The sequence below is a fragment of the Mauremys mutica genome, chromosome 20 (assembly GCF_020497125.1).
Source record: "Mauremys mutica isolate MM-2020 ecotype Southern chromosome 20, ASM2049712v1, whole genome shotgun sequence".
Classification (NCBI taxonomy): Eukaryota; Metazoa; Chordata; order Testudines; family Geoemydidae; genus Mauremys; species Mauremys mutica.
The window spans coordinates 20,743,609-20,762,028 of record NC_059091.1 but is presented as its reverse complement, the minus strand read 5'-3'; the positions used below and the strand labels follow the sequence as shown (position 1 = coordinate 20,762,028).

At 47.3% G+C, this 18,420-nt stretch overlaps 1 protein-coding gene across 1 annotated transcript in view; it reads left to right on the top strand.

The window, feature by feature from the left end:
• Positions 1 to 13,903, top strand: part of LOC123353822 (adhesion G protein-coupled receptor E1-like) — a 34,557-nt gene extending 20,654 nt beyond the window's left edge. Inside the window, exons 10-22 of the mRNA XM_044995234.1 lie at positions 704 to 780; positions 1,124 to 1,222; positions 1,744 to 1,921; positions 2,419 to 2,538; positions 3,294 to 3,487; positions 4,695 to 4,856; positions 5,362 to 5,556; positions 6,663 to 6,898; positions 7,502 to 7,568; positions 8,472 to 8,563; positions 10,976 to 11,144; positions 12,381 to 12,485; positions 13,777 to 13,903. Coding sequence (XP_044851169.1) covers positions 704 to 780; positions 1,124 to 1,222; positions 1,744 to 1,921; positions 2,419 to 2,538; positions 3,294 to 3,487; positions 4,695 to 4,856; positions 5,362 to 5,556; positions 6,663 to 6,898; positions 7,502 to 7,568; positions 8,472 to 8,563; positions 10,976 to 11,144; positions 12,381 to 12,485; positions 13,777 to 13,797 — 1,715 coding nt within the window. The 3' untranslated portion in view covers positions 13,798 to 13,903. The remainder of the gene's footprint in view (positions 1 to 703; positions 781 to 1,123; positions 1,223 to 1,743; positions 1,922 to 2,418; positions 2,539 to 3,293; positions 3,488 to 4,694; positions 4,857 to 5,361; positions 5,557 to 6,662; positions 6,899 to 7,501; positions 7,569 to 8,471; positions 8,564 to 10,975; positions 11,145 to 12,380; positions 12,486 to 13,776) is intronic.
• The last annotated feature ends 4,517 nt before the right edge of the window (positions 13,904 to 18,420 follow it).

Sequence of the window (18,420 nt, the reverse complement as noted above, 5' to 3'; positions counted from 1 at the left end):
ATTGGGTCAAGAAGCTGGTCTGGGGGAACAACAATGAGATTGGACTAAGTATCTGGGGAGGGACACTGAAACTGGGACCAATGGGACTGGGAAACGTTGTGGGGCTGGCAGTGGGCTCAGCTAGAAACTAAGAGGGGAGGAGAGAGACAAACAGAATGAGCAGCTGAGATGCAGGGGAAGTGGGACTGTCTGGGAAAGGAGACCGGGACTGGGATGAGACACCTGAGGTGTTCTGATTGGGACTGGGACAAGAGCCAGGAATAGGAAGAAACAGCACTGGGACAGGGAGAAGTGGTGGGGAGGGATGAGGCTGAAGCAGCCAAGCTTGGGTATGAGCAGGCAGAAGAGTCTGTGACCACTAGTGGACACTCCCTTCCAGAGCCTGGAATGGGAGCCAAGATTCCAGCTCTTCTGAGTTCCCCACCCAGCATCTGGCCAGACTTGGTTCCGTCAGTTCTGCATGACTCCCTAGGCATGGGTGAGTGTCTCAGAAGGAAATCTTGTCCTTGCTGGGCCACTCACACCATGACCTTTGGGCTCCATAAACCAGTCCCTTTAGCTTTAGCATCAGCTCTGCTGTCGACTGGACTTTGCCGGGTTTCATTTCTTTGCCCGAAAGTGTAATGATGTTTTGATCCCATCACAAAGAGATTTGATCCTTATAAGAGAGGCCCCAATGTTGGCTCCCTGCTTCCTTCCCTAGAAAACCTCTTCCGCTGCCAGCCCAGGATTCTGCAAGGAGATGATTTCAAAAGCCAGTGCGGCAACATGACCCAGCATGTATGTGTCAAGTGATTCTCAATTGGGTCATCTTCGTGTTCAGGGCAGGAGGGAAAAAGGGAGAGAATGGATGTGAATGGATGTTTCGTGAACTCAGACAGTGTGTGTTCTGCTTCTGGGTTGGATATTATGGATGGACAGAGATGGAGTGGGAGGATGGATGGACTAGAGCTGGCACCTAGAGAAGGGTGGAGATGGAGAAGATGGGTGGATGGAGAAATAGCCAGAGCTAGATAGAGCGGATGGATTGAAAGATACAGTGGGTTAAGAGGGCCACAACAGTTGGTTGGACATGGATAGGAATGTTACAGCATTAACTCCTTTTTCCCTGATTCCCCTACAGGGAAACCAGAAAAGCAATAGATTTTGCACCATCCTGAATGAGACCTCAAAGACCTTGGAATCTGCATGTGGCAATGGAAACCAATCAGAATCCCTGAAGGTCAGAGGCTGTACCTGTATTTGCCAGTGCCTGCCCTCCAAGGCAAAGTCCCTCCTGTTCGTCCCCAGCTTCTGCAACCAGTCTCCAGATACTTCCTTCCAAAGATAAACCTGGGGGGAGTCTTTAAAAGCAGCTGAAAACAAGGCTTAGTTGCCTCTATTCTAGAAGAGTAGACTGGAGCCAACAGCCAGTGGAATTTCAGCTGCCAGCCAAGAGCGGGTGATGAATGTTGTGGGGCAAAGGGAACGAGGCAGTATCTTGATGGGAGCTGGTAACTGCGTAGTATGGGAACCATGCGGAGCAGAGGGCCAGACTATAAGAAGCACGTGGAGAGGTAGGGAACCTTAAAAGTCTGCCTAACATCACCCAATCATGTAAGCAGTTGTAGCTGTCCTGGGATGTTCCATGATGGCGAATGGGGAGCATAAGTGGTGGATCTATGGGACCATCTCCCTGTTAACCAGTGGACCACTGTTTGACAGCCCCTGATTTACCCTGGGTATCTTCTTTTTAAACCCCAGGAAGTCTTCACTTCTCTCGATTCGCTTTTCAATGCCACTGCCCAGCAGTCTACTTGGAGCAAGGAGGAGGTTGCATGGGCAGCCACCGCCTTTCTGCAGCGTGCAGAATTGGCTGCCTTGGAAGCTGCTTGGAACAGTTCCGAGAATGAGCCGCAGACGATCACAGCCGAGACGATGAGTAAGAAAAAGGAAAAACCTCTGTACAGCTCTGATTGCCTCCCTAGCTGCTCTCGGCGATGAAAGGTGGCCTCGGTGCTAGGGTGCTGGGCTAAAGCATAAGAGAGCTGGGTGCCTTTCCTGCCTGCTTGCTCGCACGGTGCTTATGTTTTCCATGTAAATGGGGACACGACTCCTTTCTGCTGTTTGGGGCAGGAGCGGTCTCTTGCTCCATTTGCCTATGGTGCCCAGCACAACGGGGCTCTGATCTCAGCAAGTAGCAGGATTGTGGTAGTGCCTATAAGCCGCAGTCATGATGGAGCAGGGCCCCATTGTGCTAGGTGCAAGGCACAAAGGACATAAAGACAATCCGGGCTCCTGATTCTTCTCTCGGCTCTGCTGGTTTTACTGCAGCGTTGCTCCCTGCCGCCACGGGAGTGGGAGGAGAATCAGGCTCTGTGCTAAAGGGAGGGTAGTTTTCAAAGCAGCGCAGTGAAGAACTTGTCCTTCCGCCCCCAGCCATCGTGGCCCAGCGGGTTACGGATAACTGCAGTCGGGCAGGGAAGATGATCGAACTGAACGCTGAAAACGAGATGATGAGCATTGACTGCACGACAGTGGTTGGTGCCAGTGAACCAGGTACCATCTGAGAGTTGTCTGGACAGGCAGTGGAAGGAATGCAACCACTCCAACCCATTCCACAGCTCCAGCTCTGAGGCCAGATCTTCCAGGGCTGCAGAGGGACCTTGAAGCAGCCCTGACAGACTCCCCAGGGGGTCCTGGGTTGCTTTACACCAGCCCTCTGTGCAGTGCGTAATTTGTAATGAAAGTGGGGCTGGGACTCAAGCAATTAGGTGCCAGGACTCAAGCAACATTTTTACTTTCATAACTGACACAGGAAATCTGGAGGTGCTGGGGCTCTGAACTGCCAAGCCCAGAGGTGCCAGGGCTCTGAACTGCCAAGCCTAGAGGTGCTGGGGCTCTGGCCCTCGCACAAATTAAATGGTTCCCTTGTGGCTTCCCTGGTGCAGAGGGCATGTCAGGGCTGGAGGGTTCAGACAGACCAGGATGGGGATGGATTTTCCAGCTCTAGCGGCAGCGGAGCTGGAGTGCAACATGCTCTGCTGAGTCCTGGCTGGCTGATGGGCCCCTAGGAGGAAGTGTTATTCATTGGCCAGTGCAGGAGTAAGGAGTCCTGGGGACTAGTCCCATTTTTTCCATTAACACTCTGTGCAAACTTGGGGAAGCCGTTCCATCTCTCCGTACTTGTGTCCTTCTCATCACTGGTTCGGCTGCACCCACCAGCCAAGAGCTCTTCCAGCTCATTGCGGGGTGACACAGGAGACAGGACACAGGCTGAATTGGTATCACCTCTTGCATCTTTGCTCCTGCAGGCTCTGGAGTCGTTGCCTTCATATCGTATGCCACTCTCGAGTCCATCCTGAACAATAACTTTATTGACCAGCAAAACCTGAGAGGGAATGACAAACTGGATAGCACTACGCTGAATTCGAAGGTAGTGAGTGGGACCATTGGGAAACCTGGTCCCCTCTCCAAACCTTTCTACTTCACCCTGGAGCATAAACAGGTGATTGGCAATCATGTCCCTGCTTGAAATGGAAAAGGGGCCCCTCTTGGCTAAGAGCTTTTACCCACTGTTTTCTCTCTGTGCTTCTGTGGTCAACACTGCCGTCCTCTTCCAGTTGGCCTCACTAACGAGGGTCATCTTCAACTCCTTCTGCCTCCCTTTCTACCTCCAAGATGAGTCCAAATCTTGATGCTGCATCTTCCCCAAAAATCTGGCTTTTCCTCTCTGCCCTCGCCATAGTTCTGGTCACCTTCCACCTATCTACTGCAGCCTCCTCTCTGGGCCCTCCAGTACCCATAATGCCCCCCTACAGTCCTGCTAAAATGATCTTCCTTGCCCATCAGTACCACAGATGCCCTACAATTTGAATCTTTCCACTGGCTCTTTCTTCTCCACCACATTAAGTTTAAATGAGGAAGCAATTCAACTTAAAATTGAAAATGGGTGAATGCTAAGGGTCCAGCCATACCCACCCTAAAGCCTTCAAAAAGCATGGAAATTCCCAGGTGAACTTCTAAACTGCAATATTTTGTACCAGTGGGGCGTCAGCTTGGATGCCTGACTGTTCGCGTTTACCCCAATCCAGATCAATGGGCTTATATTGCTGTGAAACCGATATCCGTTATTATAGTGGCACATAGATGCACACTGAGAGCAGAGTCCAATTATACCAGGCACTGCCCAAACACATGGGCCCTATCCCAAAGGGTACGTTTATACTTACCGCGCGGGTCGACGCGGCGAGTTCGACTTCTCGGAGTTCGAACTATCGCGTCTGATCTAGACGCGATAGTTCGAACTCCGGAAGCGCCGCGGTCGACTCCGGTACTCCACCGCGGCAGGAGGAGTTGGCGGAATCGACCTTGGAGCCGTGGAGTTCGCTTCCGCGGCGTCTGGACGGGTAAGTCATTCGAACTAGGGTAGTTCGAATTCAGCTACGTTATTCACGTAGCTGAATTCGCGTACCCTAGTTCGACCCCGGGGCTGTGTGTAGACCAGGGCAAAGAAGAGACAAAGGGTAGGAGGGTAAACAGAGGCACAGAGACTTCTCAAGAGATTTCACATCAGGTCAATGGCAGAGCTAGGAATACAATCCCAGTGCTCTGTCTGTCAAGCTCTGGCTCCTCTTTGGTTTAGTTTGGGCTAAACTAGCCCTTGGCTCCTTAAAGGACAAGGCTGATGCTGGTGCTGCAATTTCTGTTTCCAGAGAAAGGAAATGGAAGACAAGATTATCTGTGTTTTCTGGAACTTCACTGGCACCTGGTCTACTGAAGGCTGCAGACTTCTCCATGCAAACAGCACTCACACCACCTGCACCTGTAATCACCTGTCCAGCTTTGCCATCCTGATGGCTTCACATGCGAGCAAGGTATTTCAACCATCCACTTAAACTCATGGTCCACGTGTAACAAGCTGGGGTTGCATTCACACAGACGCTGTGGCTGTTTGCAAGAACAAACCTGAGCCCTTCGACACACAAAATGCAGGCGTCCACCACTTACGCGAAAGGAGTAATGCCTCTGGCTGTAGTTACAATGGCTGGAGCCAGCCAGTAGGAAAGTCATGATCAGGTGCACTTGGTCAGCATGTTAGATGTCAGATAGGTGGCACGGGGCATGAGTCAGCCGGGTATTTGTTCCAGTTAGTTTACAGTCATGAGATCCAGAGATCATCTGGGAGCTGCAAAATCAACACACGTGTTGCTCCTCTGAGTTACCTAGTGAAAGGGGCAGGGAGCAGATGGGTCCTCCATGTTCTCCAGCAATGGAGCAAGAGATCTGATTGCCCTGGGAAATTATCCGGTTACTTCAAAGCTCCTGTTTCTCCAGCGTGATTTCCAAACTTTACATTTTCTTTAATTTTTCCTTTTATAGGAGAGTTACCCACTGACCATCATCACCTATGTGGGACTGACCCTCTCCCTGCTGTGCCTCTTCCTTGCCATCCTCACCTTCCTCCTGTGCCGCTCCATCCGCAACGTCAGCACCTCCCTCCACCTGCAGCTCTGTCTCTGCCTCTTCCTGGCCGACCTGCTCTTCCTCACCGCAGTGAAGAGCGTCACCAATGAGGTAAAGAAATCATGCAAAATTCACGCCCCTCTTATGTATCCTGTCTATTTCGATCGTAAACTCTCCAGGGCAGGGACTGTCTTCTAAGGTAGGTCTCCACTGCAGCTGGGGCGGGGGTGCCTCCCAGAGTGCTCAGACACATGCTAGCTTCGCTTGAGCTAACACACTCAAAATAGCAGTGCAGCCTCAGCAGCTTGGGCCAGCTGCCTGAGTAAGTACCCAGAGGTTCGGTCATGATTGTATGTGGGCGGCTAGCCTGGACTGCTTCCTGGGGACTCATGCTCCCAGCTGCAGTGTAGACACACGCTTACCGTGTATTTGTACAGCGCCGAGCACGACCGGTCCTTGAACTTGTTTGGGGCCCCTAAGTGCTCCTGTAATGAAATAACAGGGGGGAGAGGAAGCAAGGGGGGCCACACAGAGACCCTACCAAGGGATGATGAATGCGGGACAATGGTATGTTCCTGCCAACCCCCACCCCACCACTGTCATCTCTCCTGGCATGAGTCCAGGCATGTGGGGATTCACAGGGAGTCCTTGAGGAAGAGGAGAATGGGAGGATGGCACAGAGAGCTTGTGGAGGGAGGGGTGGAGGATGCATTCAGACTGCAAGCTACAACCTATGTGATGCACTAATAATCAAAGTGGATTGGTTTTGCCATTGGGCCCCTTCACATGCCTGGTATCACAATGCCCAGAATAAATTCAGTGGTCCGGATTCTGAACTTTCTTACACTGTTTTGACACCACTGGCCTCAATGGAGGTACCCCAGATTTACACCAGCATCAGTAAAATGAGAATTGGGCTCCAGAGTTTAATCATAATAGAATATCAGGGTAGAAGGGACCTCAGGAGGTTATCTACTCCAACCCCCTGCTCAAAGCAGGAGAAATCCCAAGACAGTTTTTTTTTTGTTACCCCAGTTCCTGAAATGGAACCCTCAAGGATTGAATTCCCAACCCAGGGTTTAGCAGGCCAATGCTCAAACCACTGAGCTATCCCTCCCCAAGAATGGTTGCTTGGAGGGGACATATCGAATAACTAACGCTTCCCCTGTCTCAGCGAGCTAGATGTTCTCAGTCCCTGGGCTCTCTGTCTCCCCCAGGTGGCGTGTGCTGTCATTGCTGGCCTCCTACACTACCTCTTCCTGGCGTGCTTCAGCTGGATGTTTCTGGAGGGGCTGCACCTCTTCCTCACCGTCAGGAACCTGAAGGTCGTGAATTACACCAGCGCCGGCCAGTTCAAGAAGAGATTCATGTACCCGTTCGGCTACGGATTCCCAGCCCTGGTGGTGGCTATTTCTGCAGCGGTGAATCACAAAGGCTACGGAACTTCTGAACAGTACGTGCAGCGCCCATCCCAGAGGGAAAACAGATATCTCATTACCCACTCAACTCATTGGCTGAATTACAGAGAGACAATATATTCGACAATCCCCGTTTCTTCATGTTTCACACAATGCACAGTCAACCTGTGGAACTCCTTTCCAGAGGATGTTGTGAAGGCCAAGACTATAACAGGGTTCAGAAAAGAACTAGATAAATTCATGGAGGATAGGTCTATTGATGGCTATTAGCTAGGATAGGCAGGGATGGTGTCCCTAGCCTCTGTTTGCCAGAAGCTGGGAATGGGCGACGGGATGGATCAATTGATGATTCCCTGTTCTGTTCATTCCCTCTGGGGCACCTGGCACTGGCCACTGTCGGAAGACAGGACACTGGGCTAGATGGACCTTTGGTCTGACCCAGTATGGCCATTCTTATGTTCTTATAAGACTAGTTTCTGCAAGCTACATCCATGAGACTGTCATAAAGGGAAGCAGGCAGCGTTCTCCCTGCATCTCCCACCCCACCCAGAGATCAACTCGGACAACCAAAAGGAGAGAATTCACTTCATTTTAATGCCAGGGATAATTTGTTACCCTTTTTCCTTCTTGCCTTTTAGCTGCTGGCTCACAATAGAGGGAGGCTTCATCTGGAGTTTCCTTGGACCAGTCTGCCTTATTATTGTGGTGGGTATATTTAGGATGAATTATGTTTATGCCACAGGGAAAGGACTTTGAAAGTGAGATGAGTCAGACATTGGGATGTTTGGTTAAGGAGTGAGTTGTGGCCTAGCTACCGTGGATTTACTCCCTGGAAAGTGACAAGGTCACAGTGGCACCTTCTTTAGTTGTATGACAGTAAATTCATAAATAATTAATAAATCACACACAATTTGTTTCCAATGGAATGGAACAAATTGATACCAAATGCTGGGGTTTGTCAGAGTTCAGCACCTCTTTAGCTCCCAAGTTACCCAGCAGAGAAGATGGAAATGTCTGGGCTGGGTGTTACGAATGAAACCAGAGCTTCGGCTATGGCAGGTGTGAAACTGGGCAGCCAGAGGAACATGGACAAGAGGGCAGCTGAAAGAATCCATCCATGATCCAACAATACGTAGAGAAGGAAAGTTTATGAAACGTAACACAGAGGACAGACAGAGCAGCTGAGAAGAGAGAGGGATGGCAGAGCCTTATCTGTGCCCAAAGTGATGTCTTGTGGTGCAGGAAGGATTCAGATGACAATCGCAGCTAGAGGCTACCATCCGGGATCAAAGTACCATTGTGCTAGGCACTGTGAATCCATGAAGAATTTTAGCAAGATTCAAAAGAGGTTTGGGCATTTATATGGGGAGCAAGAATAATATCCAGAGTTGTTCTAATCAGGGCTAAGAAAAGTTCTGGAAGGGATATTAAGCCCCAGGCTTCAGGATTTAAATCAAGCTCTAGCTACCAAGACCAAGGGGAGAACTAATATAGGGGGAGCTTATCCCTGCCTCCAAAGCACTTGGTACTGGCCACGGTCAGAGGCAGAATACTGGACTAGATGGACCTGGGGTCTGATCCGCTCGAGTTGTTGTGTTGTTTCCACAGATGAATTTAACATTTTTTATCACAACCCTCTGGATCCTGAGAGACAAAATCTCCTCCCTCAATGCAGATGTCTCCACCCTCAAAAACACAAGGTAGGAAAGCGCTAAACCTGCCTGAGAGGTCCAGTTAGTCTTCTGCGGGGGGGGTGTTTGATACAGGCGCCCTTGGCTCAATTAAACTGAGGAAATTCCAGTGTGATGCAGACTTGGTATCAGAAAATCATGGAGAACAGAACACTGAAAACCTGGTCCTGCAAGCAGCTGAGACCCTTCGTGGGTATTCACCCATGAAAGCTCATGCTCCAATACTTCTGTTAGTCTATAAGGTGCCACGGGACTCTTTGTTGCTTTTTACAGATCCAGATTAAATGGCTACCCCTCTGATACTTGACTTTTTCTAGTGTTTTGTTCAGCCTAGTTTGATGCCTTTTGCTATGCACAACTGAGACAGCACAAGGAAAACTGCACAGTGATTTCTTGGTATCTAATTGTTAAATCTGTGTTTTCTGGAAGAGCTGGACATGTGGCCATGGTCGCTGGGATTTATAATTCACAATGGTTAGAAGAGACCTAATTTGAGGGGGGCGGGCACAGCAATAAAAAGACTTGCACTTAGCAAAGACCTTCTGTAACTGTCAATGTTTTATTGTCACAATGACTAGTTTAAATAAAGCAATTTAAACCAGTGGGACAGTATAACAGTGTGAGAGCGACCAGCCCCATTACCTGTATATGCTACTTTATTTTGGGGGAGAGCTTTAAGGAGTGAGACAGATTTTGGTTTGTCTTTGGCATGCCAATGGAGAATTTTAATGGCTGTTCCTGAGAGTAGACGTTTTATAGGCCCTTGTATTTTTTATGCATATATAAACCACATATTTTTAAACCATATTTTAAGGTTTTTACCTTTATATTGTTGGGGTGATCTTATTCTACAGGTTAGTATATAACTTGGCTAAGCTCATTAACATATGTTAATTGGATTACTGTGGTTACCTGCGATCAGGCATTTGTGGATGTCCTCTTTTAAAAATACTTTAAACTGGTAGTAACTGTCTTTTTGCAGTTACCCATCAGCAGTTTGCATCACGTGATTATTACAAAACAAGAAACAAAAAGCCTTTTAACATTTTGTGACTTATGATAACTGTTAGTTTACTGACTTATGCTAACGTATTGAGCAACTACTTCTACTTAGGCTGTAAGGCCTTGCACTCATGCTAACTGCTTAAGCTATTTTATAGGTGTCAGTCAACAGGTATTTTGTGTTTTTGCTACTCATTCCTTAGCCCTTTGCCCTTTATTCTTACTATGTCACTATTATTACTTCATGGTCATATACTCACTGCCCACGCTACAAAACGGATGTGAGGGGAAAGAGAGGGAAATTGATGTGGTCAGTGTTACACCACAGGCCAGTGACAGAGCTAGGAACACAACATTGGTTTAAGTCAGATGTTACAATGCTGGGTGCTATATAAATATCTATACATAAATTAATCTTATGTAAAATCTGTAACTCTGCTGAAACCAAGGAAGTTACACCAAGGCTGAATCTGCCTGGTATGGCTATGCATAGGCTGCTTTTGCTGTCAGCTGACTTTAGTATCTGGTTCCGTCAGTCTGCATTGTACTCTCACATGCTACAGCAATGGGCATACAACAAACCCTTCAATCATTTAGCGACCTATTCCATATCATGAGTGCGGTGTAAGGACTAATGGACCAAATCTTGAATGGCAAGCCATGGTTTCTAGCGAATGTGGTGTTCTCCTTGCAGGACTTTATTATAGTGGTTTCCAAGTCAATCAGAATGGGAGAGAAAGGATGGTTCAGTGCTTCGGGTACTGGTCTGGGCTGTGGGAGACCTGGGTTCAACTCCCTGTTCTGACACAGCTTTCCTATGTGACCTTGGGCAAGTTGCTTAATCTCTCTATGCCTTGATTCTTCAACTTTAAAATGGGGATAGGGCACTGTCCTACCTCACAGAATGGTTCTGAAGGTAAATAGCTTCAAGGCTGTAAGATGCTCTGATACTTCACCTGAAGGATCAGGAATAAAAAGGGGGGAGAAATACCTACCTGGAATTAGAGAACAGGTAAAACCTTCACTGACCCAGCTCATTGAAATAACAGCTGCCCCCAGATGTGTGGTACTGATGGCCAGAGCCTGCTTGCAGCAAAATCAGGAAATGAACAAGATGCAGAAGGGCTGGCAAACTGGGGCCTGGTCCAAACTCAGTGAAGTCAATGGCAGTCTCTCTCTGTGCTTCGGAGCAGGCCCATAGAGCGTAAAGGGGACGGAAAAAGCCATTCTCATCTGGTTGGCATAGGGCCTGTTTGTAGAAGCGCTATCTAGAAGCATTACCCACCATTGGTCCCTAGGGGAATTTTGCATAGTTGCTACTTGGAGGGTGTAAGCCATCCTGCCACAGCCCACAGAGCCCACTGACTTAGTCTCTCTGCATAGGGTTGTAATGGGCTCTCTCCATCTGCTTTACTCCAGGTTACTGACATTTAAAGCCATCGCCCAGCTGTTCATCCTGGGCTGCACTTGGAGTCTTGGTCTGTTGCAAACAAAAGCGGCAGCCATGGTCATGGCATATTTATTCACCATTATCAACAGCCTGCAGGGAGCCTTCATCTTCCTGGTGCACTGTCTCCTCAATCAGCAGGTAAAGCCAATGCCCTGTTGCCTGTTCAGCTCCATTAATGTCCAGCCAGCAGAGCTTCTTTGTTCACATTTGTCTTGGTTTCACTCTTTTCAGGTGTTGTGTGCCTATTGCTCCTTTCCCTATTTTGAGATTCAGCCATTCTCCTCCAATCTCTTTTCTCCTGCAGCTTATATTGTGCTGTTTTCATAGAGTCACAGATTTTTTTAAGGCCAGGAGTGACCATGTCTACACCAACAGCCCCTGGTGAGTGGGATCGAATCTGGGAGCTCAGGAGCTAAATGCATGAGCCTCTACTGCAGGGGTTGGCAACCTTTCAGAAGTGGTGTGCTGAGTTTTCATTTATTCACTCTAATTTAAGATTCCGCATGCCAGTAATACATTTTAACATGTTTAGAAGGTCTCTTTCTATAAGTCTATAATATATAACTAAACTATTGTTGTATGCAAAGTAAATAAGGTTTTTAAAATGTTTAAGAAGCTTCCTTTAAAATTAAATTAAAATGCATAGCCCCTTGGACTGGTGGTCAGGACCTGGGCAGTGTGAGTGCCACTGAAAATCAGCTCGTGTGCCGCCTTCAGCCCCCGTGCCATAGGTTGCCTACCCCTGCTCTACTGCATGGGCTAAAAGCCACATGGCTCTTAGTTAATCTCTAGCTGAACTAGGTGCCACTAGAGGGGGACAGAGCACCACACCAAGCAGACATGGGTTACATCTACACTAGAGACCTTACAGTGGCACAGTTGTACCTATGCAGTTGCGCCACTGTAAGATCTTTCGTGTAGCTGCTCTATGCTGATGAGAGAGAGCTCTCCTGTCGACGTAATTAAACCACCCCCAACAAGCAGCAGTAGCTATGTTGGTGGGAGAAGCTTTCCCACCGACATAATGCTGTGCACACTGCCACTTACACCTGCAGCAAGCCCATTAATATGTAGTTTAGTGGGAGCTGCATCAACTTGCATTTTCTAGGCTAAATTTCTATCCAGATTTTTCAACCTGATGAAGTCAGGGATGTTGCCTGGGTGTGACTGAAATCAGAATGTGTCTCATTGCAACTAGGGGATGGAGGACCACTCCTTCCCCTTCCCTTTACGTGTTGGAATTCGCAGTGGGGAAGATGGTCACAAGAATGTTAGCTCTTTTGCTCTGTTCAGATTTAGGACCAAATGGTGTAAAACTATCTGAGCTCCTCATGTGTTACATGAGCCAATGAGCATGTTCCATATTTTTTCTAGGTGAGAGAAGAGTACAAGAGATGGATCAGAAGGATTGAAAAATCCAGAACCAAGTCTCAGACTTCCAGGCTATCTATGTCAGCTATGCCCATGACCACCGGAACTGTAAGTCGTGCTGATCTCTTCTCCAATACCGGCCTTGGGGACACATCCATCAAACAGGGTCTAGTTTCAGCAGCTTCACTGCTATGTAGCTATCTACTCTATCGAATGGCCAAAGTTGTTATAGGCCATCCCAATAATATCTACTTACTTTATATCTAGCTCCATCTACTCTAGCGATAATAAACAGATGCCTGCTGTGTCTTCTGTATCTATTGGCTGTATATGAGAAAGGGTTGGCGGGACTGAGGGATCAAAGCTGGTTCTGTGGAAAAACTGGGTTATTTTTAATTTTCCTTCTGTCTGGTTATCTTTAGGCTGCTGGGTTTTTACTACTGAATTGTAGTTAGTGATTGTTTAAGGCACCTTAAGAATAGAATGGGTGCTCTTTTATTTTGTATAAATCAGAATAATTATAAGAATAATTCCCAGCTCTCTTATAGCACTTTTTATCTGTAGATCTCAAAGTTGGTCAGTGTAATTATTCCCATTTTACATAAGGGAAACTCAGGCACATGGAGGCACGACTCATCGGTGGTCACCCACCAAACCAGTTGCAGAGAGGGGAATTGAACAAGCCCAGGTCTTGAGTCCCAAGGCAGTGCCCTATTCACTAGGCAACACTGTCTCCTCTTAAATATCTAGATCTATCTAATAATAAATATCTTTCTACTTTTTCCAGTGATACTTTTCTAGTGCGCGTATCATTATAGTATGTAGCTTGCTTTGTCCCCCAACTGACTGGTGCCTTGATGTAGTCCAGCTGAGAACAGCTACTGGGTATTTGTCACATCCAGACCTGGGGGAATCCCATGTGCCCATGGTTACTGTTCTGACCAGCAGAGAAATAATTTTAAATAGCAACCTCCCTCCATATTTCCTTCCTTGGGTTCTCTTTTGAGCTCTGTGGATCTCTCAGTGTGGGGTGGGCAGACACTGGCTTTCGAAACATCATGACTTAAATTACTGGATCAGGATTGGTTTCAGAGTGGTAGCCGTGTTAGTCTGTATCATCAAAAACTACGAGGCGTACTTGTGGTACCTTAGAGACTAACAAATTTATTTGGGCATAAGATCAGGATTGTTTTCTGAGCAAGACTGGGACTGAATCTTCATTAGTGCAGATGGACTGGCCCCAGTGAGGAGACAGCACTGCAAGGATTTTCTCCTGGTTCCTTCACTCCAGAGGGAAAGAATCCAGGAACTTTTGTCTACTGCCTTCAAGAGAGAGTTCCCCTTTCCAACATTAAACACTCAGGTGGCCTTGACCGTGACGTCTTTGCTTTCTTTCCAGGAATGTGAAAAGTCCTCCTGAAAAAGTGGAGACTACTACTGCATGTGGGAGAAAATAAAGCCCAGCTCCATTCCCAGCACCAGAAGTTCCCTTTTTTACAAAGAAGTGGAAGCTGCTTATCTCCAATCTCCTCTGATAGCTGCTACTCTATGGCTTATCCTTGTATGGGGTAGGGGAGGGCTGTGTTTCACGTGTTTAACTATTTTAGTACCTTTGACTTCACCCAAGTGGTTGCCATCTCCACCCTGAAGTCCTGAATTAGGGCCTAATTCTGCTCCAGTTGAAGTCAACTGGAGTTTTTCCATTGACTTCAGTGGGATTGGGAGCAGAGCAAATCTATCCAGTTAATAAAAGGGGGGGAAATGATTTCATGTTGCTGTCCTTCCCCAAAACCCAAAGGCTTGGCATTTACCATCCTGGGAGAACTTGGGCCAGCTTCTCATTCAGTTTCGATTGATACAAATCCAGAATTACTGAAGTCAGTGGAGTTAATCCGGATTCACTCCAGGATACCTGCAAGCAGAATCTGGTTTCTTGTGCTTCTTTCTTTCTACTGTGCTTCATGTGCAGTCGAAAACTGTGAGGTTGGCGTACCTGTTCCTGTTCAGCATTAATAGCCAGGCGAGACCCTCGATCAATATGGAACTGCTTAGCATCTGCCTGGGATTTAGCCAGTGTTGAAATGAGGCCATGTCTTCTCAAATTACTGCCAGCTGGATGGATATTTGTGTAGATGAACTCTGTGAGGATGTAAAATACAGAAACAAGCCTGCATTAGAGAGTCAAAATCCAGGCTTGCCTATTAATTGACCCAGAGTTAGTGATTAATTCCTTGGGGAGCAAACAGCTGTGCATCTCTCTCTCTCTTGGTATTATAGAGGGCGAACAATTTATGAGTTTACCCTGTATAAGCTTTATACAGAGTAAAATGGATTTATTTGGGGTTTGGATCCCATTGGGAACTGGGTGTCTGGGTGCTGGACACAGGAGCACTTCTTAAGCTGTTTTCAGTTCAGTCTGCAGCTTCTGGGGCATGTGGTTCAGACCTGGGTCTGTGTTTGTAGCAGGCTAACGTGTCTGGCTCAACAAGACAGGGTACTGAAGTCCCAAGCTTCCAGGAAAAACGGGCTCAGAGGTAGTCTGAGCTCATCAGGTGGCAGTCCCAAGGGGTCTCTGTGACCCAACCTGTCACAGGGGTATAAAAGGGTGTTGCAGGTGCGGGATACTCTGGGGGAACTGTTTGTGTGGACAGGGTTCCTTGGGGAGGGGGAAATACGTGATGTTGTAGGAGGGGGTAGTGTGTGCGGTATGGTAAAAATTGGGCCTACACATGTACCCTTATTGTGCGTTCAGTGGGAAAAGAGAGGGAAAGTTCATAAAGTCTCACAATATCCTGTGAGAACAAAGTTTAAAACAGGGTGACAGACTGAATTAGTCCAAACAAAAAGACCTCCTATTGTAACTCCAGGCCTGTGCCTTGTTTACCAAGAATGATCTTGACAGAGCGTGAGACATGAAATTGATGAACTAAAATTGGTGTGTTAGAAATTAAACCTACATGGTGGCCAAAGGAACGAGGGGATGGGCTGTTCCACCCATCGCCCCCTTTTGCGGCCCTTAAAGAAAGAGTTTGGGGAGAAAAATTTGGCTCCTGAAGTGAGCTTCACTATCGTGGATGTCACCCACACTGTCACTGGGACCCTGGGTCTTCTTTGTCCTAATTCTGAGATGTCCTGTGTCAGAGAGAGGGACCTGGATGATGTCACCACTTCCACCAGCTCTGGCTGAATCCTTGACACCAGCTGAGGTGTGAGACTCTCCCTTCCACCCCTCCATGTGTCATTTTCCTTGCCCTCATTTCTTCTGTTTCTTGTATCTCTCTCTCTTCTTTTGCCTTTTAGCAAAAAGGTGTCTGGTTTAGCCGGCCAAGCTTGTATATTTTGCAACAGGCTGTAAACCTGTGACCAGGAACAGGCAGCTAAATGCAATGCCCTAAACAGCCTGATGCCACTACAGGTTTGCTAGGTCTTGGAGTGGCTGATCAGACCATGCGCTGTGCCTGTTTTTCCAGCAGTGATGTTGCGAGCGAGAGTCAACCCCAGAGACAGAAGCGGCATTTTCCATCTTCACAGTTCTTTTCTCTCCCCTTGTGTGTGTGTTTGTCTCCTTATGAAACAGGATTGGACTTAAACAACAGCTCCAGCCCATCTCAAGGAAGGCCTTGTCTACACTATGCACTAAATCGGCGCTACTGCGATCGATGCAGTGGCGTTGATTTAGCAGGTCTGGTGAAGATGCGATAAGTCAACATGAGAGAGCATTCCCATCAACTTAATTAATCCACCTCAGTGAGAGGTGGAAGCCACGTCAATGGGTGATACTCTCCCTTCGACATAGCGCTAATGTGAAGACACCACATTAAGTTGATATCAGTTACGTCAACTTCGATGATATAACTGATATAGCTTAAGTAGCGTAACTTACATCGACTTGTAGCATTAGTGCAGGCTGGGTCTTCTGCTCTTTTACCCCAAAAGAAGCATCTTTGATACCGGCCAAGAGACTGGCAAACAAGGAATTAAGAGCTCTCTCCAAGGAAAGGGAACAAGGGATGCTGTTAAAATGCAAACTTTATTGAATACTTTTCATTTCAGATGCTTTAAATGTTTTTTCCTTTTTCCTGTATCTCTAATAAAATGTTAAGAAGGATTTTTAATGGTGCGTTTGCCATTGGTACTAAGCAGGCTGAAGTCTCTGTATATCAAACCTGGTTTAAAACTGTTTCATGTTGGACAGTGACTGGGTTACGTTAACAGCTTTGGCTCATATAGTTCATGTAAATTAATACAATTCAGGGGGAATGGTGTAGAGTGGGAGGGAAATTCCATGGGAGTATTAAGAGGGAGCTATGTGGGAATTGTAGTGGGAGCGGGGCGGGGGGGGGGGGGCGGGTTGCAGTAAAGGAAAGCCGTGGAGGATTGTGGTGCAGGTGTTGAGGCGAATGAGGCATCGGGGGCACTGTGACACTGAGCCAGGAAGGGTTAAGCAACTTGCAGGCTAAATGACTCAAATTCGACCTTTAAAGACATATTGGGAAAGGATATAAATAGGAATTAGGGCTATTCCTTATAAATAGTTAGCAAAGCCATGTTAGATAGACAAGAGCTTTGAAATGTAGACTTGTATTCATAAAGAATTGGAAGAAGACCATGATTGTAGTAGTCTGTTTACCTATATCTTGTTAGAGGTTAACAATGTAACCAGATGTTTCCTGTCTGTCACTATCTCTATTGATTCAAAGACCGAAAGGGAATGTTAACATGTAGATGAACTGTGAATGTGGTAATATCATTGTCTTCTTTCCTGTTTGAAGTATGTAATAAAGTCCATGTAAGTGACGGGAGATGGACAGCTGCCTTATGCTAATCCATGTAGCTAATTACCAGTGATGCTTAGGAAATAGGAGGTTATTTCAAAGCCACAATGCTTCCCCTATTATTCACCTGCTGTCAAGAGGCTGCTAGAGAACTATAAAAAGGACTCTTGAGCCCTGATCCTGTTCTCAGATCTGCTTAAGCTTCATCAAGGGAGGTTTGAGTTGCAAGACTGGGGTCCCCAGCTCCAGACTGGGTCACATGGATATTGGACTATAATTTATGGAACTAATTCTGAAAGAACTTTTTGCAACTCTGAAGCTCACCATCTCTACTGTGAACTTACCTAAGAACTCAATTCATACCTGTATGTATAATGATCTTTTAACCAATACTCTCTCTTTTCTTTTTCAATAAATTTTAGTTTAGTTAATAAGAATTGACTATAAGCGTGTATTTGGGTAAGATCTGAGCTATTCATTGATCTAGGGGGTAATGTGTCTGATCCTGTGGGATTGGTAGGACTTTTTATACAATGAACAAGATTTTCAGTAATCATCATATTTTACTTGGCTGTCTGGGTGGGAGCCCAAGGCTGGGTTGCTTTAAGGGAACCATAGGCTTCTAGGTAACCAGTAAGGTATTGTAGAAGCTGTTTTGTTGATTGGCTTGCTAAATCTAAGTATTAGAAATAACCACCAGTTTGGGGGATCATTTGCCCCATTCTTTGCAGTTTGCCCTGATTGAGCAATCTCAGTGTGCCCCCAACCCCACCAGCACTCTGGTCACAGGCACCATGAGGCTTGTAGGGTGGGGAGTGGAGGTATGGAGGGGAGGTCATGAGGTTTGTGTGGTGGGCAGGGGGTTATTGGGGCAGTGGGTACCGTGGGAGGCAGTTGTAGGAATGGGGTGTTGTTGGAGATGGCTGTCCTGTGGGGGTATGGTAAGAGAGAGGGGGGTTATTGTGGGATGGATGTACCATGGGTGTAGTTCTGGGGTGTCATGGAGGAGGGGGAGTGCAGGATCAGGTCCCCCATGTAGGTCATCAGAGATTTCTACTGAGCCTTGTGTAGTGGCTCCCCTGCCACTACAGAACCAACCCACTCTCACACACAGTAGGCCAGTGGTTCTCAAACTAGGGCCACCGCTTGTTCAGGGAAGCGGTGGCCAGTACGTCCCTCGGCCTGCGCCTCTTCCCACAGCCCCCATTGGCCTGGAGCAGTGAACAGTGGCCACTGGGAACTGTGATCGGCCGAACCTGTGGATGCGG